Source organism: Microtus oregoni, unplaced genomic scaffold (assembly GCF_018167655.1).
Source record: "Microtus oregoni isolate MIOR12 unplaced genomic scaffold, Mior012 000024F_ref0000369, whole genome shotgun sequence".
Taxonomy (NCBI): Eukaryota; Metazoa; Chordata; class Mammalia; order Rodentia; family Cricetidae; genus Microtus; species Microtus oregoni.
This window is the reverse complement of record NW_024543083.1, coordinates 461,164-484,923: the sequence shown is the minus strand read 5'-3', so window position 1 is coordinate 484,923 and position 23,760 is coordinate 461,164. Positions and strand designations below refer to the sequence as shown.

The 23,760-nt window shown below is 44.4% G+C and overlaps 1 protein-coding gene across 2 annotated transcripts in view; it reads left to right on the top strand.

Moving 5' to 3' along the window:
- Positions 1-23,104, top strand: part of LOC121462434 (low-density lipoprotein receptor-related protein 1-like) — a 48,667-nt gene extending 25,563 nt beyond the window's left edge. Inside the window, exons 15-33 of one of the 2 annotated variants that reach the window (XM_041674014.1) lie at positions 844-1,056; positions 2,850-3,029; positions 3,560-3,775; positions 5,540-5,772; positions 7,667-7,796; positions 7,961-8,145; positions 8,802-8,988; positions 9,911-10,129; positions 10,500-10,680; positions 13,135-13,336; positions 13,425-13,589; positions 13,884-14,084; positions 14,553-15,102; positions 15,938-16,063; positions 17,964-18,074; positions 20,178-20,414; positions 20,593-21,070; positions 22,555-22,654; positions 23,028-23,104. In XM_041674014.1, the coding sequence (XP_041529948.1) occupies positions 844-1,056; positions 2,850-3,029; positions 3,560-3,775; positions 5,540-5,772; positions 7,667-7,796; positions 7,961-8,145; positions 8,802-8,988; positions 9,911-10,129; positions 10,500-10,680; positions 13,135-13,336; positions 13,425-13,589; positions 13,884-14,084; positions 14,553-15,102; positions 15,938-16,063; positions 17,964-18,074; positions 20,178-20,414; positions 20,593-21,070; positions 22,555-22,654; positions 23,028-23,057 (3,944 nt within the window). In that variant the 3' untranslated portion in view covers positions 23,058-23,104. Of the gene's footprint in view, positions 1-843; positions 1,057-2,849; positions 3,030-3,559; positions 3,776-5,539; positions 5,773-7,666; positions 7,797-7,960; positions 8,146-8,801; positions 8,989-9,910; positions 10,130-10,499; positions 10,681-13,134; positions 13,337-13,424; positions 13,590-13,883; positions 14,085-14,552; positions 15,103-15,937; positions 16,064-17,963; positions 18,075-20,177; positions 20,415-20,592; positions 21,071-22,554 lie in introns of both variants that reach the window. The other variant, XM_041674013.1, reaches the window with a different exon arrangement.
- The last annotated feature ends 656 nt before the right edge of the window (positions 23,105-23,760 follow it).

Here is a 23,760-nt window from a genome sequence, read left to right as displayed (position 1 = left end):
TTTTCCAAAATTTTGTTCCGAATTTGCTTTTCTTCCACAGCTAGAAATAGCAGAAGCACACATCCTCTGCTCAGGAGGCACCGAGCTATGCTTGGACCTTGGTAAAACTGTGTAAGCTGTAGCTGCACAGAGATTGTCCACCTTCTTACCTAGCAGCTGCCGTAGGGCCCGTAGAGACATGCTGAGAGCCATGTTCTTTAGTACACGCTGCTTTCTATTGCTGGGTTTAAAGACCCTGACCAAAAGCAACGTGAAGAGGAATAGGTTTGCCCAACCTTCCAACTTTTGGTCCATTATGAAGGAAGGGAACTCAGGGCAGAAACCTGGAGGCAAGAACTACATCAGAGGCCATGAAGGAGTACTGCTTACCAGCTTGCTCCTCCTGGCTTTCTAAATTTGCTTTCTTATAGAACCCAGGACCTTAGCCAGGGATGGTACCACCCACCTTGGGCTGGGACCTCCCACATCTGTTATTAATCAAGAAAATACCCCATAGGCTTGCCTCTGGGCCAGTCTAACAAGGCACGTTTCAATTAAAGTTCCCTCTTCACGGATGACCCTGGCTTGGGTCGGGTTGTCATAAACCTAACAACACAAGACACATTCAGGCAGTGAGGTCACAGCTGGTGTCTCTGAGTGTCAGACCTAAGATCCCCACTTTCCTGGAGCTTAAAATATTCACTAGTTACTTTAAACTTATAACACTAAAACCCATGAAACTTTCAAAGAGGGCAATGTGCTTCCTTGGAGTTTTGGGTCTTTGGACCCCATCGCATGGTACTGATACCTCCCACCTTGCTCTGGGTCACAGGCCAATCAATCTTGATTCTTATTCTTCCCTAGGGTTGCACAGTCTCAGTCTACTAAAGAACCGAACATGCTCCCTGAACGCATCCTGGAGCCATGTGGTTATGGCGGCCCATGAGCCCTACCTGGTGACGGCAGACAAGGCAGCTCTTGTGCTGTGGAACAGGAAGACACTGGAGCCCTTCTCCACGCTGAAGGAGCTGCACATAAAGAAAATGATCATCTTGGCAGAAAACCAGAAAGTTCCAGGCGAGTCTTTCTTTGTGGGGCCATCCCCCATGTTTTCTAGGGTGAACTCTTGAGTATCCATTTGTCTATATTGGCACTTGTTTCCTCTTCCTTCCAGAATCCCCCCATGCATAACTTGTTCATATTCTGGGAGTTTAAACATCTTTTTCAAACTTGCTGAGAGTTTTAGCCAGTTAACTGTGACCATAAAAGTCATAGCAGTTCTCAAGGTCTGCCTGATGTCCCCCTCTGGGTAAAGGTCTTTCATGTTAGTGTATTCAAAAATCTTAGTCTGCGTATGAACATAGTTCTAAACTGCTTCCAAACTGATTTACCAAAACAACCCATTCTTTCATGAGACACGAAGCAGTGATGTTGTGCAGGGAACGCCCTGTGATGTGCCTCCAAGGCTGTGGATACAGGTTGAATATCCTCTACCCAAAATATTTAGGACCAAGAATATTTCAAGTTCTGGTCCTCTGTTTTAGGCTTTGGAGTCATTTTCAGCTCCCTAATGAAATATCTTATGGATGAAACCCAAGTGTAAGCATGAAACTCATTTACAATTCATGCACACTTTATGCACACAAGCTGAAGGTCATTCTCTATAACAGTCTTAGTGCCTGCCTTTTGAGTGTGACCTGCCGCATGAAGTCAGGTGTAGAGTTTTCTTTACCTAACCATGTTCGGTTAAAAAAGTTGTAAAATTTGGAGTTTTTTGGATTTCAAGTTTTTGGACTGGCATGTTCATTCTGTTCCAGAGGAAAGCATCGCTCTTCCTTTTGCTAAAGTTATGTCAAGGTGAAGCAGGCTTATGTATCATCTTTTCATATAATTCTTCAGCAGAGCAAAAGACATCCAGTCCTAGGTTATGAAGCAGAAAAAGAGGAATTCCCACCCTGGGTTTTAGAGGCTTCTTTGGCAGAAGCAGCTGAGTATATGAAGGAAGAATTGAAACCAAAGAGACAGCACCATTTCCTCTCTGCATCCAGTCTCACAATTTCCCATCTCTATCTTCTCAGTGACCCATATGACCTTTCGACTCATTGGTTGCTTTATCCTGATCTTAAAAGTTACAAAGCATCAGGTCTAAGGATGTATTCCTGAGGTGACAGCAGATATAGTTAACCTTCCTGCTTTGATCTTATTCTGATCTCTAACACATCTGTCCGGATGTTGTTGCCGTAGTTGCCGACAAATGCTAATTAGTAACATGTGGTACTGTAACTTATGCATTTCGACAACGAGAGACTTGCTTATGCTAGCTGTCATGCCGTGCCATGCTATGCCAGGGAACCAGAAGGACTGTTGTGCATTGCTTAGGGGTAGGGACACCATGATCTCACCTGGTAACGTGTCACCATTATAGAATGTTATCTAAACTGAGATGTAGACTGACCGTACACACCTACTCCAAATAACAGCAGTGGGTTTGTTCACACCCGTTGATTGTAGTAACTCTACAACGAGTGTTTGGCTCTGCTCTTATGTGCCACCCTCCGTGCAGTCTGTGATGGACAGAACATGATGTAAAACACAGTTACACTTTGCTTTTCATTTCTCAGATGCAGTGGGGAATCAGGTAGCCCGGAGAGGAGAAAAGAGCATGAACAAATTCAAAGCCAGTAGATAGGGGTCCATGTAGCATGCTTACCTAAGTGTGCATACATTGCTTGTTTTCATTGACTCTTGTGAGGGTAGAACTCATGTGGATCCTCAGCCCTGGTGTGAATGTCCAAGGGAGGGGACAGTGGGAACATGCTCATGCTGGCCCCTCCTGGACTGACTTGCTGAAGTGACATGGTTTGCTCTAGACCCTGGGCTTATGGAGACAGTGCCTACTGTCTCTTCTCCTCCCGTTCTCTGCACCCGGTCCTCTGTCCCCTGTCAGGATGGGAAGGGATGCATTCCCAGGGAGTCCCTCTGTGATGGTGCACGTGACTGTCAGGATGGCTCAGATGAAGAGAACTGCTCCTGGGTCTGCCATCAACCAGGTTGGTCACCCTGTCCTCTGTGCTTTGTGCCAGGGTCATCTTCAGGCACCTGAGAGGTGCCAGAGTATGTCATTACTTGTGACATCCTAACTTCCCCTGGACCAGTTTGCATGTTCTCATCTGTAGGAACGCTGATTCCGCAAGGACACACTTCATCCGTCTGTGTTTGTTGCCTGGTTGCCTCCTTAAATTAGCTAAGTATTTCAATATCTGCCTTTTTATAGGCTGGTCCACAGAATGTCCTAAGTGGCCCACTTCTAAGAGTTGGTAGTCATTTAACAAATTATCAAAGAAACCAAACACATGCTGTCTTATTTAAATAACTCAGTTCAGGTTGGTAGCATAATTGACCTGAGCACATTAAGATGGCTTATATATCAGCCACACACTAGAACACACATCAAAGGAGATGCAGTTTGTAGACCCTTTAGACATTGGAACAAAGTGAGGCCATCTTGTTTGAAACCTTCCTTCTGGACCAATGCGAGTCTTGGACCTTCTCTATGCTAGGGGTTTTCTCTCCATGCTAGGGGCTTTCCAGTGTCTGGATGGAAGCCGGTGCATAGAGGAGAAAGACCACTGCGATGGAGCTCAGCAGTGCCCGGATGGGTCTGATGAGCTGGGCTGCTGGCGGCCTGCTGAAGACTGCTCACTGCGCTGTGACAACAAGACCCGCTGTATCCCTAAGAGCTGGCGGTGTGATGGGAAACTAGACTGTTTGGACAGAAGAGATGAGCAAGGGTGCGGTAAGTTCCATGAACTTAAGGTGTGTGTGTGTGCATGCATGTGTGTGTGTGTGTGTGTCTGTAAAGAGGGGTGCTGGGTTTCACCTTGCAGCCCTGGCTGACCTGGAATTCACAGAGGTCCACCTCCCTCTGCCTCCGGAGCTATAGGACTAAAGGAATGCACCATCATGCCTGCCCCTCCCCGGATGTCTGGCCTCCAGGAGTACTTCCAACTGTCTCATAGTTGACGCCTCTTCTTTTGGGAAATTATGTTCTATAACATTGCTCTGAAGGGTAACCTAAACATGACCCATTGAGCAGGTATTGAGCCCTTGCTCCTGGGGGCGGGGGAATCTAAGGCTGGATTCCTTCAAACCGCTGGCCACAGCACCTTTATCATTTAACCAATATATTGTTGCATTGTTTAAGTAGCGCTATTTAAAGATGCCTCTATGCTGTTGATTTTCATTAACAATCACATTTAATATAATCATCTGCTTCATTAGACCCACCACAGCTTTTTTCTTGGTGTGTGTATGGGGTGGTTTGTTTTGGAGACAGATTCTCAATATGTAGCCCTGGCTGGTCTGGAACTTGCCACATAGATCAGGATGGCTTTGCACTCATCAAGATCCTCATGCCGCTGCCTCCAAGCACCAGGATCAAAGGTGTGTGCTATCATGCCTGCCGTGACATCTTCTTGTGCCGGGAGCATATGACAGCACTTGCATGGCTCTGAGGTTATTGGAATAGTAAAATCACCAGAGTATGAAATGTGGAAAGCATAGTTCTAAGGAGATGGCACTAAAGATGCTGGCTTAAAGTGTGAGAGCTGACACAAAAGGCATAGTGCTATATCCCACCTGGAAACACACACACACACACACTCACACACACACACACACACACACACACACACACACACATTGGGCGCTATACTTACTGTAGAAGTTTGATGGTAAAGAGTTGGAACTAGAGACATCTAGAGAGTCCTACCACACACATAACAAGAATAACAAGAATATTTCCAGTAATGAAAAATAGGTCTAGTTTCCAAAATTATTTTTTTTGTCAAGTTAAAGATCTACTTCCCTGAGCACTTTGCATTTGGTCTTTTCACCCCCTGGGCCATATCATTTGTAGGCCTTGTAACCCTCCTTTCATTTTTATGGACTGAAGAGTCTTTATTTGTCTTTCTAATGATGTGGTTCAGAGACCTGCATCACCTTGTAGGAGGGTCAAGAATTGAAGTGGGAAGAACTGGGTGGGACCTCAGCAGGTTTGGATGTGGAATGGACCATGTAGCCGGAGCTGTGATTGCACCTGGGGCCAAGAACTCATCAGGGAGAATGAGATACTTGAAGGAGCCTGTGCTCTGGATGGAATATACCTTTGATATTTTATTTATGTCTTTTTCTGGGGATCAATCAAGCAGTTTTTGTCTGTAGACAATGAGTCCAACAAAACAAATTATAGAACATTTTGGAGGTTGTGAGAGAATTTCTCTTGCATGAATAGTTTGCAAAGGAGGTTCCTCACTTTGCTTATTTCAGGATCTGCTGTAGGTCCTCCCATCCCTGTTCTTCAGTCCTAAGGACCAAGACAGGGCATTAGATTAACAGTAGGTCCTTCCTAGTGTAGCTCTTACCTAGAGATGATTTCCTGCCTGGTGGGGCTGCTTCCCAAGGTGACAGCAGAACTTGAGAGAGTCTCTAAAGTGTTTTCCTTGTCACTGGGTTTCTTCAGAGTTGTCCGAGCTCTTACCTAAAGCGTTACCTTTCTCAGTTCGTGAAGAATGCAGCTCCTCTGAATTTCAGTGTGGGAATGGCCAATGCATACCGTCTTCTCTGCATTGTGATGGGAACCGAGACTGCCTGGACCACTCAGATGAGGAAGGATGCCCTGTTGCCCTACGATGTCCAGAAGGGGAGATGAGATGTCTGAAGAGTGGAGAATGTGTGTTGACAGAGTGGATATGTGACCATGATGCAGACTGCAAAGATGGAACCGATGAGAAGGTAGCTACCCCTCCTTCAGACATATGCAGAGGTACTATTGCCCCTGAGTAGCCAAAGGGAGTAAGGATGCCAGAATCTGTGGATGCCCAAGTCTTTCATAGGGTGTAGCATAGTATTTGCTTATAATGAACCCACATGTTCCAATACATTAAGTCCTCTTTAGGTTACTTATAACAACTAGTGCCATGTTTATGCCGAGTAGTTTTCACACAACATTGTTTAGGGAGCAGAGACAGGAAGCAATCTGTTAAATGCATGTTAAAGAATCACTTTTCAGAAATATTTTTGATTGTCTATGCAGAATGGCTTGCTGACTGCAGCTCTCAAACACCACAGTGACACATACTCTCTGTTGGGAAATTCAGGAAAACATGGAGGCAGATTAATCACCCATGACTGCATTGGAGTGTGGCCGGGAAACTGCAGAAAACCAAATTTAGAGGAACTTGTGTTGTAGGAGGACTCCAAGGATTAGAACATGATCCCCATGGCTTGAACAGCCAATCCAAAGCTGAGCTCTGAGATGGGACAGGCTTGTCCCCTAGCTGCTTTGCATTGTCACCATGAAGCTTACTGGAGCTCAAGGACTGTCCCAGACGCCCCCTACTTGCACATGACCTTAGTGCTCAGAAGCTAGGAATGGGTCTAAAAGCTCTGGGGTTAATCAGCTACACAGACGGCCCCTCCCAAGTCAGAGAAGATGCTAAAGACGCTGTCAATTTTGTTTGGTTTTATTTTATTTTTGTTGTTCTTGATTTTGAGACAGGGTTTCTCTGTGTAGCCCTGGCAGTCCTGGAACTCACTCTGTAGACCGGGCTGGCCTCAAACTCATAGATCCACCTGCCTCTGACCCTCAAAGCCCCCCCCCACCAAGTGCTGAGACTAAAGGGGGGCGGTACCACTGCCCCACAATGCTGTCAAATTTAGTTCACTGGAGCACGTTTCGCTGTGGCAGAAAGAGCTGTGGGTTCATTTCTCAATTGGGTTCCTTTGCTTCTCTCATCCAGATGAAGTGAAGCTGTCCCAATTGATCCATTCCCCCACACTTTTATTTCTTTTTCCAATTATTCACGGAACAGTTTATTTGCTTGCCTTACCTGGCAGGCCACTCCTTGTGAGCACCTATAGTTGTGTTCTGCTCGGATGTCAATCTTATCCACAGGAGGGAATGCTGTCCAGGGTAGCTCTAAGCTCAAGAACCTGAGCAGAAGCCCAGACTCAATTCCATTTGAGGTTCTTGTCCTCCTCAGTCTAAGCGGGTGCGACCTCGACAAGGCCACGGTCATGTCACTTCTCAAGGTCAAATGCCACCCTTTCTCCAAGGCCAATGAGGAGGCTGAGTCTCACTCATGTCCCCTGTAGGCATGGTTACTTCCTTCCCTAGAGGCCAGATAATGGCCATAGTCCATTACCCCAAGTCAAGGAAAACGTGCCAGGAATGAGTCGCAAAGGATTTGTGGCGGTCACTCTTCTGACGAGGCTGTAAACAGCAATGAAATAAGGCCTTCGAAACACAACAGAACAGAAGCACGTATGAAACCAGAGACTGAGGCAGCACGCACAGGGCCTGCATGGGTCTGCACCAGATAGGGTCTTAGATCTAGAAGGAGAAGTAGATATATACCTCATCCCCAACCTGGAAGCCATCTCCAACTGATAACCACTTTCCTCCAAGGGAGTCTCTCTGGGGAAACAAACTACTCTTAAGGGTGTAATGCATGTCCAGCTACTGAAGAGACTGATCTCATACTTTGTCCCTTTTGGGCACTTAGGTTTCCTCTGGCATTCTTGCAGAAGAAACTTGAGCGTAGTCTCCTTGGCTGGGGCCTTGTCTAACTCTGCAGCCCCCTGACTTAGCTAGAGAGGGTGGGCACTGACTATCACTGTATTCCAGGACTGCGACCCCGAGGTGCTTCCATGTGGCCCAAGGCAGTGGGCCTGTAGAAGTGGAGACCAATGTGTACCTGATTTCTGGCACTGTGATGGACAGAGTGACTGCAGAGACAGCAGTGACGAGGCTGAGTGTGAGTGCCGGGCATTCTCACTGAGGCAGAAGCCAAAGGTTTGCCTGCAAACACTACAGAAGCTGAAGTTCACCCTCTTTTCTCATTGGAGGGGTCTTTTAGGGGTAGGAAGTTTAGGGCTCCATTGTAAAACTCTAAAGGAAGGCAATCCCCTGCCCCAACAGGTGCTCCGCAGAAGTGCCTGGATTCCGAGTTCCAGTGTGCCACTGGCGCCTGCCTCAGCTTCAGTGTGGTGTGTGATGGGCGAGAGGACTGTGCGGATGGTTCAGATGAGGGTGGAGAGTGTTCTTCGTCAGCCTGCAGCCCCGAGCAATGTTACCATGCCTGCTACCAGACCCCAGCTGGGCCAGTGAGTTGCTGAAGTTATATGGTTTGTTCTCTATCAGCTGCATCCGTGCTGAGAAAAGCCAAGGGGGCACTCATTCAGGTGGTTCCCGATGGCACCTTAATCTCAAAGACGTATACCTGTGGCCCTTCCCGTCTCTTCTTGAGCCGTAGGAGAAATGTTACATGGTGCTAAGATCCAAACATCCAGGCAGGTCAGGAAAATGACAACCTGAAAGTTGATTCCCTATGGATATATGGAATCTGCCGTGCTCTTAAGTCAAGAATTGGCTAGGTTAAGGCAGCTTTACTCAGTTGCAAGCAGTGAACTCAAGTCTCTTAGTGCAGTAAAAGAAAGTGTTCTGCTGTTTGGTAACAGCCACCCTCTACTGGCAGATGACCAACTCAGTTAGCTTCATATGCTCGCATCTCATGAAGGCAGTGGAGGCTCTGGCGTCCTGGGCTGAACCTGACCATTGTTACTCTGGTCCCATGAAGGCTGGAACGGTGTAACAGGTACAGCGAAGTGGATGAGGAAAAGAGAAGTGACTGTTTGAAGCAAAGCTGCTTCTGTTGTCAAAATGAAATGTAGCCCCATGTGAATTTCATAGGAAGATCAAGGCTCTTTGATCAGTGCTGTTCTGCCTTTGGAATGAGTTGATGACTTCTTATCTCTTTCAGGTGTGTGCTTGTGCCCCAGGTTTTGAACTGGATAACAGCGGTCTAATTTGTCAGGATGTAAATGAGTGCCAGTGGCCAACTGGTCGACCTTGCAGTCAGACCTGTATCAATACTGAGGGCTCATATAACTGTGCCTGTCACCCTGGCTACTTGCTGGGCCCCGATGGCCACACTTGTAAGGCAACAGGTAACCTGGAGCTGGCAATGTTTTCTAAGTCTTGGGTCATGAGTGCTGAATCCCTAATGCTGTGTCTGTGTGTCAACCTAACTTATCACATCTAACCTTTCTTTCCAGTTTCTCTGCCCCAGTATTTCATTCATGACCAGCCTAATGCTTACCAACAAATGTGTGGATAAAGAAAATGTGGAATTTATTTGGCCATAAAGAAAAATGAAATTATGTCACTGGCAGGAAAAGGAGTAGAACTGGAGATTATGTTAAGTGAAATAAGCCAGACTCAAGAGGCAAATATTGCAGTTGTCCTTTTCTTTGTGGAATCTGGATTTCTATATGAATAGATGCAGGATATAAAAGTCAAAAAGGGATCATGGGTGGGGACAAAGAGGATTAAAGGGGGATAAGAGAGGATAATAGAGGGGAGAAAGATAAAATAGCACATATTCTCTCTCATATGTGGTATTTGTGTGTGTGTCTTTGTGGCAGAAAAGCAGAACGGGGACTGTTTGAAGAAGGGAAATAATAGATCAACATTGATGGGGGATGGAAATGGATGGAGAGAGTAGATATGGGCAAGGGACAATGATGTGTATAATGCAAATGTCACAATGAAACTCATTATTTTGCTCACCAAGAAAATAAAGGAGTTGTTGCTTTTAATATAAGCTAATAATTACTGTATTCCATATACCCTTAAGGCACGGTTATTATTGTAACCATTGTGTTATAAGCACTCCTTCCATTTGAGCTAATTGACAGCCCAGCCTCAGCAACAAGAATCCAAAAGCCGCATATCGTGTCATATTCTTTTATTCTTTAGCCTGTGCTGATCTTGTCTGTATAAACTCCTTTGTGGTCACGTTGAGCCTGTGCTGATCTTGTCTGTATAAACTCCTTTGTGGTCACGTTGAAAGCCCTTTCTTCTTGGCAGGTGCTGAGCCAATCCTGCTTGTTGCAATTGAGTTTAACCTATTCCTTTCCGGACTGCGAAGCTTAAAAGAAGATATCCTGGCAACCACTGACAAGACCCTGGCTATCTACTCTGTGGACTATGACTTAGTGGATCAGAAAATCTTCTGGGCAGATCCCAATGCAGAAAGTATAAGGTGGATGAGTATGGCCATGAAGAAGGATGGGATAGTGGTGAGAGGTATGCCCTACTGGAAAGCTCCTAGTAAACATACAGAGCATAAACAACACAATGAGGGGCAATTGCTGTGAACCTGGGATGGGATTTGCCTCCTCCATTGAAAGGGACCAAGTCTTGCTAGTTAGTAAGAAATAGAAAGATGCCACCATTTTCATTTCAGTGGGACCAGGCTGCAACCTATTGGCCACTGCTTTTACTGGTTATCTTTCTCTACAATAGTATTTGGGGATATATTAATAGTTTTTTTCTGTTGTTTATGTGTTAGCACTTGGGAAATGAATGAATATGGTTTGCAAGTCTAGAATCTCTTGGCTTAAGCTGACTGAAGTTACAATGCAGTGTAAGCATACCTGTTGAATGCTCTTTTTAGGGATAAAGCCAGACTGTATAGTGGTTGACTGGATTGGAAGGAATCTCTACTGGACCGATAGGGGAGCTGGCCAGATTTTGGCGATTCAGTTAACTGCTGTTGAGAGAGGAAAGTCCGAGCACACAGTTGTCCTGGATGATATGATTCAGCCCCAGTCTTTGGCTTTGGATCCCCTAAATGGGTGAGTTGGGGATCAAAATGCCTGGTCAAGAACCTTAAGCTGGTTATCCCTGCCTAGTTCTACTCTGATGCTTGTGCTATCCAATGCAGAACGAGTGAATCAAAAATGTGTCTGGGTTTAGAACTAGGGCTGATCTGTGTCAACCAGAAGCATGGTTATTACAGGTCTCGAAACGTTGGGGAAAATTCCAAGTGCAACTCTAGTCCTGGTCCACCACTGGTTTCTAAGACAAACAAATGAACTCTTAGAACACATTTTGATTTTTTTTTTCACATTTTGATTTTTAAATGGCAGATGAGGAGAGAAGGGAGCTAGTAAGGATGGTTAAATCAGGGTCATCTAGATTTGAGTGAAGCTTGAGTGATTCCACTTACAGTCCTTTCTTTCTGAGAAAACTTTGTGTGTGTGTGTGTGTGTGCGCACGTGTGTGTGTATGCACGTGTGTGTGTGCACATGTGTGTGTGTGTGTTCCAGTGCTATGGCACACATATGAAAGTCAGAAGACAATTTGAAGGAGTTGGTTCTCCCTTCCCATCAGATGGTTTCCAAGAATTGAACTCAAGTGGTCAGGTTTCAAGGCAATAGCTTTTACCATTGGTCCATCTCTCCAGCCCAAAGGCACACAAGTTCAGGTAATATTCCCAGTCTGTCACTGGGATAACTATAGGTGTAACCGATACAAGAAAAAGATAGAGGGGACCTAAGGTCCAGTGGTAACCCACGTTTATCCTCGTTCTTCTTTTTTTCTTGTGTAATATGTATTTTATTTATTGATTGTTTGATTGATTTTTATTGAGCTCTACATTTTTCTCTTCTCCCCTCCCTGACTCTCCCCTTTAACCCTCCCCCAAGGTCCCCATGCTCCAATTTACTCAGGAGATCTTGTTTTTTTCTACTTTCTACTTCCCATGTAGATTAGATCTATGTAAGGACTCTCTTAGTGTCCTCATTGTTGTCTAAGTTCTCTAGGATTGTGATTTGTAGGCTGGTTTTCTTTGCTTTATGTTAAAAAAAAAACCACTTATGAGTGAGTACATGTGATAATTGTTTTTCTGTGTCTGGATTATCTCACTCAAAATAATGTTTTCTATCTCCGTCCATTTTTCCAAAAAATTCAAGATGTTATTATTTTTTTCTGCTGTGTAGTACTCCAATGTGGTGCTGGGTATCACATTTTCCTTATCCATTCTTTGGTTGAGGGGCATTTAGGTTGTTTCCAGGTTCTGGCTATGACAAACAATGCTGCTATGAACATAGTTGAGCACATGTCCTTGTGACACGATTGAGCATCCAAAAGTGGTATTACTGGGTCTTGAGGAAGGTTGTTTCTTAATTTTCAGAGAAATCGCCATACTGACATCCAAAGGGGCTGTTCCAGCTTGCATTCCTACCAGCAATGCAGAAGTATTCCCTTTATCTCACAATCTCCAGCATAAGTTGTTATCAGTGTTTTTGATCTTGGCCATTCTTACAGGTGTAAGATGGAATCTCAGAGTTGTTTTGATTTGCATTGCTCTGATGACTAAGGATGTTGAACATTTTCTCTGTTGAGAATTCTCTGTTTAGGTCCATTTTTTATTGGATTATTTGTTCTTTTGATGACCAATTTCTTGAGTTCTTTGTATATTTTGGAGATCAGACCTCTGTCTGATGTGGGGTTTGTGAAGATCTTTTCCCATTCTGTAGGCTGTTATTTTGTCTTGTTGACCATGTCCTTTGCTTTCCAGAAGAAATTTTCAGCATGAATTTCAAAATACTAACAGTAGTTTCTGGTGGATTTAACAGTTAGAGTGAATAATGTAGTCTCACCTACGCATCCATCCATGATAATTTTTTTAAAGATTTATTTATTTATTATGTATACAACATTCCTTCCATGTATGTTTGTATGCCAGAAGATGGCACCAGATCTCATTATAGATGGTTGTGAGCCACCATGTGGTTGCTGGGAATTGAACTCAGGACCTCTGGAAGAGGTCTTAACCTCTGAGCCATCTCTCCAGCCCCCTCCATGATAATTTTTAAAGCTATTTTTTAGCGTACTTTTCAACCTATTTTTATTTTTTCCCCTTTTTTTCTATTTTTTATTTTCTATGTTTGTAAGCCCACCTTCTAGCTGAGGAAAGATTGGCAAGTTCCCTGGTTCCTTTCCAGGTTGAGAACTACTGTACTCCCTAGCTTCTTGTGACAACCAATCACCATAAAATTTCAAGAAAAGCTTCCTTCTAATATTTCACAGTTATACTTAAGAAATGGAACTAATTAAAAATTGAGGAAAAAACTAATTGAGCCGTCAGTCAGCATGTTTCCTTTTTGCTATGATGACATTGAATTCAAAGCTACTACGTTTTGTGTCCATTTGTAATCTTTGTAAGTAAACGTTCTAAGAAACGAATTGATAGATGTTTTCTCCAAAGCAATAGACTGCCTGAAAGCTGGCATTTACTCACACAGACTGATGTACTGGTCCAAAATTGGAGGAGAACCTCAAATAGAGCAAGCCGGCATGGATGGGAGCAGCAGAAAGACGCTTGTCAATCAAGGTCTCGGTCGGCCAACTAGCCTCGCCCTTGACCAGTCAAGCTGGAAGATATTCTGGTCTGATGAGAAATTTCACTGCATTGGCTCTGCCAACCTGGATGGCAGTGGCGTTAGTGTAAGTGCCCTTTTGACATTAGGCTCAGTTCAGATACCATGTGTCTTGTGTAAACCTCACCCCAGAAAGCTCACCTTCACCGTTGTAGATGTTGCAGCTAACACAAATCAAGAACCCCTTTTCAGTCGCTGTGTTTGAAGATAAGATCTTCTGGTCTGACCTGAAGACGAGAACAATACAGCACGTGGAGAAGACGACAGGCAAGGACAGGACTGTCCTCATCAAGCGTTCTGGACAGCCCTTTGGACTCAAGGTACGTGGAGTCCTCTTAAAATATCTTCCTGGTCCTTCAGGAAAAAGATATGTCTACAAACTAGCCAATCACCAAGTTAGGTGGCATCCACCCATAGTGATCTGGGCTGTGTCTGTAGCTCCATGGTAGAGTGGTACTTGCTAAGGAGACTTGAGGCTGTTTTCAATCCTTGCACATAGATAAAGAAAGAGATAAGAGAAGGAGGTAGAAGGTAAGGAAAAAAGGGGAAGAGAATCCATTGACTTGCTATTGGAAAGGATTTAGCACTGCCAGCATCCAGCTCTTTTCTTTCAGATCATGCATGAAGTCCTCCAGCCCAAGTCTTCCAGTCCTTGCCTGGACAGGGGATGTTCTCACTTGTGCCTTCTGAGCCCACGGGCTAAAGGAAGCTGTCGTTGCCCGGTTGGCCTCCTGCTGGCGGATGATGGAATCACCTGTGTCTCTCTCCAAGAGTCTGCCTTTGTGTTCCTGGTATTGCCCACTGTTCTCACCCAGGTATTGTTTCAGTGCTTTCCTGACATTCCTGTGCTTAATTCGTGGTGCCATCCCTGGGCTGGTGGTCTTGGGTTCTATAACAAAGCAGGCCGAGCGAATCAGTCAGTAGCGCCCATCCATGGCCTCTACATCAGCACATGCCTCCAGGAACCTGTCCTGTTTGAGTTCCTGTCTTGACTTCTTTTGATGATGAACTATGATATAAACGCATAAGCCAAATAAACCCCTTTCGGCCCAACTTGCTTTTGGTTATGGTTACAGCAATAGTAACCTTGACTAAGACATGTGGGTTTTAGGGATCCTCCATGGTAGAGGCTCCAGGAAAGAAACACATTAACTGCTTTCTGCTTTCGGCAGGGGAAGGTCTGAAAATACTCATTTAAGAATCCTAGCACCAATGTCATATTGAGATTTAAAACAAAAGAGAGGAGACTCGACCAGTACTACCCATCTGATTTTTCCTCATAGATCTATCTGAAAAACCTTAAGACTGAGACACAACAAACAACTCTACCGGAACACAGAACGCTCCCCTTCACCAGCGTCAATCAGCTGGCCTCGGTGGATTATCTCATCCAGGAAAAGGCCCTCTACCTGTCAGAGCTAAATACCAGTGACATCAGGCTACTGAGGCTGGAAGAACCAGGGATCCTGTCATGGCAGAGAATCATATCTGGGAAGGGGACAGTGGTTGACTTTGCTCTGGACTGGCTGAGTGGGAACATATATTGGATTGCCAGTGAGAACCCCCACGTCAATGTTGCTTCCTCCAAAGGCCAACATCCCATAGTCTTGCTCAGCAAAAACCTTTACCACCCGACCTCCATTGTCCTCCACCCACCTACGGCAGTCATGTGCTTGGCAGACCTGGGTTCTCAGGATGATAGGAGACATGGTGCCAGCATTGAATGTGCCTCTATGGATGGCGGCAGGAGAAGGGCAGTGTGGCTGAAGTCCCAGGTACCTGTGGGCCTGGCCTTTTCGGATTCAGGGACCCGAGTATACTGGGCTGATACTGGTAAGTGATTAATATCTGCACCCTAAATATGACCCTGTCAGACCGTGCACTGGGTAACGAAGTTCTGGCCAATGATCTTCAGCTATGAGCTTGCACAACTCAGTCTACATCTGCCCACACAATAAAGACAAGGAAAAGCTTGTCCTAAGTAGCAGAGTAGAGACCACACAGTCATTTGTAAAAGATAGGACTGAGAACCCAGAAAGTCTGAATAATAGTGGGGAGATGGTTCAATGGGAAGGGCACCTACCTTGCAAACACGAAGACCTGTGTTTAGAGCCCAAGAACTGCATAAAGCTGCACACCGTAGCACATGGTGATAATCCCAGTTGCCCTATGATGACATTGGAGGTGGGACCTTATGGATCAGCTAGCCTGGTATATGTGATAGCATAAACCAAAGAGCTTCTGCCTGAAACAAAAAACCTGATTTTGTCAGCTGACCTTAAAACATGCTGTGACACAAGCACACCTGCACTCATGTGCGTATACGTGACTTACACACTTATCATATTCACATACACACATACCACATAGACTGTATAGTGTATGTACATATATACTATGCATATATATGCAAATCACTGTGACTCATACACACCACGTATACTATATATATACTATACATATATAAAATATATACATATATGTGCACATATATAGATGCAAATCACGATGCATCATTGTTACAAAGAGGTGAATGAGGGAGAATCGGCTTCAGAGCCTGAATGGCAAACATTCAGCATCATCCTGAAGCTGAGGCAAGACATATCAAGTTCCAGGATAAAGTACAGCTTTTGGGACTAAACAAAATTAACTAAGCATCTCTTCCTAGGGCAGGGGCTTATCCAAAGTATTCAGCTAGATGGCTCAGGATACAGAGTGGAGCACCAAGGAGTAAAGGGTCTTCGCCTCTTTGCATGTGGCCAAGACATGATGCTGTGGACAACAGTTGATGATGGTATGTCTTGTTGTATGGATTGAACTGTGATCTGAATTTACTCCTGCACTCCAAAGAGCATCTGCTTCTTCTTAGCACCTGTCCCTAGCAGTGTCTTGCTCTCGGAAGAATGACCAACTTCCTTTACCTAGAGGAGGATGTGTAACAATGCATCTGAGACTTGGAGGACCTGTCACTTACTTGATTACTCTTTATATCAGCGTTTCTCAACCTTCCTAAGGCTGCGACCCTTTAATACAGTTCCTCATGTTGTGGTGACCCCCCCCAACCATAACATTATTTCATTTGTACTTCATAACTGTAATTTTGCTGCTGTTCTGAATCGTAATCGTAATGTAAATATCTGAAACATAGGGAATACAATAGAAGTTGCGACCCACAAGTTGAGAACCCCTGCTCTCTATGACTAAGCTTAGGTCTCGAAATGTCTGTATTTTATTTGATGCTTCTTACTGCTATGCCACCGATCTGTCACTGTGACGAAACACGCCTGACAACCGACTCACGAGGAGAAGAGGATTTGGATTCATAGCTCCATGGGTTTCGGGGCACTTGTCTGGTTGCATTTGGCTCTTTGGTGAGGAAGTATATCGCAATGTGTCATGTGGCAGAGAAACAAATTGTCCCATGGATGCAAAAAGCAAAGAGAGAAAACAAGGAAGGCCAGGGACCTGAAATTCCCATCTATGGCATGCCCTTAGCAACCTAACTTCCTTCCCATTAGCCCTAAGCTGGAGACCAAGCCCTCAAAACATGGACCTTTGGATAAGCTCATGCAAGAGAGAAGTAGGCCCGGAGTTAGAACAAGGGGCATGTCTGCTCTCAGTTACTAGCCATCCCAGCTTCCCCATCAAATGACAGGACGTGTCATAGTTGACAAAGTAAACCTGAGGCACAAGGTGGACTACGCAGCACTCTTTCTCTTCTCATTTTTAAATTACTTTTTCCAATTCACATAAAAGAAATAGGTTTCACTGTGACATTTTCACACATGTTGGTTGTTAATAGTTTGTGACAGCCTTTCCCAAAGCCCTGTTCCCTATGCTGTTGCCCTCCTCCATCCCCCTCTTATCCCTGCTTCTGCTTTACTGGCACACATATAGCTTTTTTCAGGACTCGAGTGTGGCCATTTCTAGCATATTAAGGGGGTTGCCCCAAATCCCAGTATTCTAATACATCATGATGTCTACGCTAGCTAGAGTCCTGGGAATAAACTCTGGGTGAATATCTAGACTTGATGAAACTGCAGAAAAGATTTAAAATAAACCTGTCTCCTTCAATATCCAGGTGTCAATCATCCCCAGCAGAACTTTTTCCCAGATCCTCCCTACCTCCAAGCGTCTGAGGTGTGGGATGAGCCACTTCCCATCCTCTTTAGGATCCCGCACATCGCCTCCTACAAGAGAGCTATTTCCAGACATGTGTTCCAATCAATTCTGAGACAATCCCTCATTGCATAGCCCACATTTACGTGTCACTTGTTCTTTCTAGCTCAACATTCAATTAATTTATTGACATGTAACTTGGATATTTTTGTGTGTCGTTTTTTGAGACAGCGTCTCACTCTGTAGCCCCAAATTCAGTCTTCCCGTCTCAGCCTCCAAAGTGCTACTGTTAGGAGTGTTTGTCACCACGCAGGCCTAACAGGTGACTCTGCTGTGGAGGACATGCCATGTGACCTGGTTTTGGTTGGAAATTTGTCATTTTTAAAGGTTTTCTCAGCATATCTTTCTCACAATGAAACACAGAAAAATACGCACCTATTCTGAAAAATTCTTTTTGCTTCGCTGGCTCACACAGATGAGTTAAAGTGTTTCTCCTAAACCCACTTCATTGCCTAGGAATGGTTCTGCCATGGATTTTCTTTCTGTTAACAGTTACTCGCTGGCTTTTGTTTCAGCCCAGATCACCAAAGTTTGGTACAGCAAAGCTCAAGTCTCGGAAAATCAATGGTTCCAAGTAGACCAGAAGGTTGTAGACCTAAAAGTTTATAGTACACTTAGTCAACAGGGTAAGTACACCTCCCATGATTGTGACAATCCCACGGAGGGGGCACTCTGCCCTACCATCTCCTTGGAGTGCCTTTGTGTTTCCCATGATGTAAAAATATTCCTGTCTAAAACTCTCACTGGTCTGCCCAATGCGTGTGTGTATATGCTGTTCTCTACTGTCTGGGTCAGGTACACCGTTGACCCCACTGTCTTCTAAACTGGGTACCAAGCATGGCCATGGTAAATCCATTGGGCTGGGAGTTGATGGATTCGGTGTGCTGGCTTTCAAAAGAAGAGACTAGAATCATAGAATGCTCTTCAGAGGGGTACTTCCAGTATCTAAGTACCCAACACATGCATGTGCGCACGTACGCATACACGCACACACACACATACACACAGTCATATCTCTTCTATTTTCAGTGCCTTTCAATAGTGTTGTACTGATATCAGACCCTTTACCATAGGGACCTTTGGGGGAAGCCAAAGATCTACACTATAAAACTTGAGTTCTGTTTGACTTTCTTCTCTTAAGTTTTATTTTATAATTTTTTTTTCCTTCATGGACCTTCCAGACTCTGGCTTTCGGGCGGCTGATGTTTGGTTTCCTTTTCTGTGTTGTTGTTTTGTGTACTTGCTGTGCTTGGGATCTACCCAGCCTTTATGAACACAGGGCCTGAGTGTTACCAATGAGCCTGCCTCCTCCACTCACAACTTTTTTAAAATTGAAAACAGATTAGTTGTATATTCTGATCACTCTTTCCCCTCCTCCAATTTCTCCTAGACACTCCCCACTTCCCTCACACCCAAATCCACACTCTTTCTCTCTCACATTAGAATACAAACAGGCATCTAAAATAGTAGTAGTAATAGTAAAATAAGATAAAATAAAGGCGAAAAGCCATAGTAGGACAAAATTAACAAACAGGGAAGATCAGAGCCAAGGAAAAAACACAAGAAACACATACAGACACTAAGACACACAACATTCAAATACACAGAAATCTATTAGAATCAGAAACTAGAATATATCACTTTGTTCTTGTAGACTAAACAATACTAATATTATTATAAACAAAATGCCACTTGAGACAAGACACACCTGGTGGTTGGTGCAGGTTGGTGGTTTTATTTGGTGGGGGCTGAGGCAGGATGAGTTTAAGCTCAAGGTCTGTCTGGCTTGCAGAGTGAGTTCAAGGCTATCCGTGGAACATAGTGAGATCCTGTCTTTAAAGAAAAGGAGGCTGGAGGGTCAGCATGGCTCTTGCCTACTACATATGAAACTTTGGGTCGAATCTTCAGCAACACACACACACACACAATTTCCGAAGCGAAGCTAGCCTTCATTCTATGGCCCATCAGTTCTATCTATATTTGATGTTGATTGAGCCTTAAAGCTTAAACTTGTGAACAGTCAGACAAGATCTGGACACATTAGTCTTAAGAGAATGTGGCCCCATTGTTTTGGGTTTGTTTGTTTATTTTTGTGAGCCTCAAAGAGGGCTAGTCATGTGGGGGGCTGCTAGTCTTGGATCAATAAGGAGATAAATTTTAGACTTCCTCCAAGTGATAGATGATCACTCAAGTTTTCTGTTGCTTAGTTCTTAGAAAGAGAACTCTGTGCCACAGTGCCTGGAATGTCCCATACTACAAGACCATTAGAAGTTTAAGACTAAGCCTTGAGGAATGATTCCAAATGAGAAATGGCTCCCTTAATCAGACTATGAAAAGGATGATCCCCCGCACCCCACCCCCCCCTGCTTCTCTGCTTTCAACTAACAATAGTTTTATTTCCAAGGTCTTTCTGGTTCTGTCATTGGATGGATTTGACTGAAAACGCCCACAATGTAGTCTTGATTGATTAAGACGTCACCTCAATTTTTCTTAAGGCGGTCCCTTGTTAAACATTTAAAGCCACATTGATCTATGAAGAATTAGCAATTACTCAGAGCCTCATTAACTGAAAGGAATCAAATAAAAGAGCTATCTAATTTGTTGGAAACATCTGCATCTTCTGATGATAACGTATTTATAAAAAGCTTATAGAAAACTCTCTTGGAGCCTATAAATCTTTGATATATTCTTGGCTTTCTGGTTTGGGAATGGGCCGGGGTGTTATACAGGTAACAACAGCTGCTCCAAAGACAATGGAGGATGCAGTCACATCTGTTTACCAAATCCTGAGGGCAAGACTTGCAGGTGTCCCGTGGGGTACTGCTTGGTTGATGGTCACTCGTGCGTGGAAGCTGTCCAGTGCTCTCCGCCATCACGGTGTTGTAAGGATGGTCAGAAGTGCATTTCCACGGAGCAAGTTTGCGACGGTCATGTTGACTGTCTGGATGGATCTGATGAAGTGGCCTGTGAGTACCTCCTACCCACATCAGCCGTACATCAGTGTTCATGGCTTTGGGGAATATCCAATTCAATGCCATCCCTTAAATATCTATCCTCGATTCCACCAATTTAAATATGACTGAGTAACCATAACCTAGAGGAAGGAGGTTGGGCAAACAGTTCTATCTGCCTTGATTCTTGTAGGTCTGAATCCAGATAGAAGCCATTCCACATCAATACTTAAGAAGCCAGAAGTTCAGAAAAGGTTGACACCAGAAGCTTCCAAACTTTTCCAGGCTACTGAGTCTACCATAGGTGAACATCTAGGACAAGAAGGGATGAGGCATCTTGCCAGGAAAACACTAACCACGCCAATGCCTGCCCCAGAGAGCAAGTTCCCCCAAACCAAGGGAAGAGAGGAAACTGTTGAGTCCAGGACTCTACCAGAGGCAAATCATGTGCCCTGTAACCAAGACTTTTGCAATGGGAGAGGGGTCTGCACCATGGAAGGAAAGCTGAGGAGATGCCTCTGCCTGGCGGAATATAATGGAGAGTTCTGCCAAGAAGTAGCCCGTGGCCCGGCTACTGGCTATGTAGCCCTGAGTGTCGCAGTTGCTTTATCGGCTATTCTGGCTGTTCTGGGGCTATTTCTGCATTCCAGAAGAAAACGTAAATCCAAAAGGTGAGTGACTGGTAGTGTCTTCATGGGAGAATTCCCTTTCAAGGGCATCTTATAAAATAACACGAGTGGGGTTGAAGATTTAAGTCCACTCTAGGAATTCATTTCCAGAGGAAGGGTTGAGATGACGAGGCACCTGTTAAATGACCTGGGAAAGTAGTAATTGGGTCAATCTCCTTGAGTGAGACCTGAGGTGTGTCATTCAGTGTGGGGCCTGAGACACTTGCCAGGGTAAAATCTGACTAAAGGGTTGTCAGTGACGAAGCTACAGGAATGAAAGTGAGGTTTTCCCAATGATGGAGTCATGAGGGAGCACCAGCAATTGAAGGGGTGTTGGCCGGGAGGTTATGAATCTGCTAAGGTACCAGGCTGGGGATCACAAACATAAATTCATATCTCACGAAGGCTGGAATCCTAAGATGGAAGTGTTAACACAGCGCTTCATTTTCTTGTTTATCCCAGTGGCTGGTAGATGGTGGGGTGTCTTCCTTTGCCCTTCACAAGGTCTTTCCCCTTTATGTGTATCTGCACCCCTCTTCTCGGGGATACACAATCATGTCGTGGTGGGGTTCCTTCTGTTGGCCTCCTTGAGTGCCTCTTTAAAAAGTCTACATTTTGTGGATTTGGTGTATTGCAGGGCATGATGTAGCCCACACCTGGAGATGAAATTCAGGACTAATGAAAAGAATTTATACCAAGTTTTATCCAAGGGCAAGAAAGCCATTAAAGGAACAAACAGTAACCAAATGGTACTTGTGACATTGTGAGACAGAGGAGGAAGGTGTGTTTGAAGAAAGTGATTGAATGGACTGAGAAAGAACATTGAGCAGCCTACGGATGAAGAATTGTAAAGGGGCCTAACGCTTTAGAAGCTGTCTCATTGTTCTGCCTTCAATTCATAGACCAAAGAAAAGGCAGGAAAATGAACATGTCCAAGCAAATGCTAATTAATATGTAACTAGTTCACTCTTGGTACTTCTGCTATTTTTATCCACTTTCCTGCTTAACTGTGTCCCACTGCCCCTTACCTGTCCTTGAAGTTATTTCTCATTGACTGGTCACTGGCCTTCCTTCAGGAGAGAATCAATCCTATATTTGCATAATAACACATAATAATCTACTCAAGTGCTATATCCACTCTAGATCACTTGCCTTATTTAAGAGATTATTAAAATGAAACACAGTTTCTATGTAGCTAACCATGACAGTGGATAAATGATTGTATGCTTTTTAGATTTATTTATTTTTACATATTGGGTGTGTTCGTCTGAATGCATGCATGTCCACTGTGTGCACAGTGCCTTCAGAGGCCAGAAGAGGTGGTTGAATCCCTGGAACTGGAGTTCCAGACAGTTTTGAGCATCTGTGTGGATACTGGAAGCTGAATTCAGGTCCTCTGCAAGAGCAGGGCATACTCTTAAGCACTGGGCCATCTCTACCTTGGTTTATACGCAAGCTATTCTTGTGATATTGTTCTGTGATTGTAGAACATCGTCAAGAAATTTGGACCATGATAAAGAAAACAGCCAAGAAGAAGAAAATCTAATGAATAGCGAAACTTTTGTCAACGAAGTCTATGATGATCAGGTACGCCAAGGGGGCTGGGAAGACTCTGAGGAAAAAGCTTGGTGAGACATGCTTAGAGTACAACTGTGGAAAGTACAATGAGAGCTGGGTGAACGTGGCTCTTGTTTATACCAAACTTCTGCTTACTAAGGCTTTGGTCTTTAGCTCTGCTTTGAAGAATTACAAAGAAACATGCATGAAGTAGTAGCCTAGATGTTTCAGTAGCATGCACACACGGGGCTAGTTCTTTTGGGAGTGGGGTGGGCTGTTCCTGGATTAGAGGTCCCTCCGGAAACTTAGCTACTCCTTCCCTGTGGTCTCCCCATCTCCAAGTTCCACCAACTCTATCTCCTTGTTCTGTGTGAATGTAGCATATGTTTTCTCACTCCCACAGGAATCCTTAACCTCTTTACAAACTGAATGACCTCCTTAACAAAGAGCTGACACCTCTCAATAAATATTGTCTGTCCAGTTCCTTGTCTGCTGTCCTCACTTCCTGAACCGTTTGTGGTAAATGCTGATTTACTTCAAGTGATTCCTTCTGAAATTAGAGGCGGTCTTCTGGTTTTGCTAGTGGATTTTGTAAAACTGTAGCTTCTTAGATGTGGTGAGAATTCAGTTTGAGTTACATATAGCTGAGGCCAAGACTCAGCTACGAGGGATCCTTACCCCTGGTCACCTGACCCAGTGCCAGTCGGAAGTTCTAGATTTAAATCTTGACTCTGACACTGACTTCGTGGCCGCTAATACTCTGAACCGGTTTCCTAGTTTATCAAAGATCTTCTTGCCTCTCGGGTAGAAGCCAAGTTCCTGCAGGGTGGCAAGTGTTCAAGTATTTGTTCTCCAGCATCAGCATCATAGGTAAATTTCACCTCTAGGCTGGCACTCCTTTGTAAAAACTGTTTTCTTTATCATAACTTCAGTCAGAAATGAACAGAATGGGTAAAAATATACTTTGTAGGTATAGAATCTCAGACACGTGCTATGTCTAATGATATGTAAAATGACGTCAGTGGGAATTGTGGTCACCCGCATAGGATATAGGCTACACCAGGATTCATCCTAACTAGCTCTTACCTGCTGGGGACCACACAAGTGCTTGGCCTGCCAATGTATCTGTTTGTCTT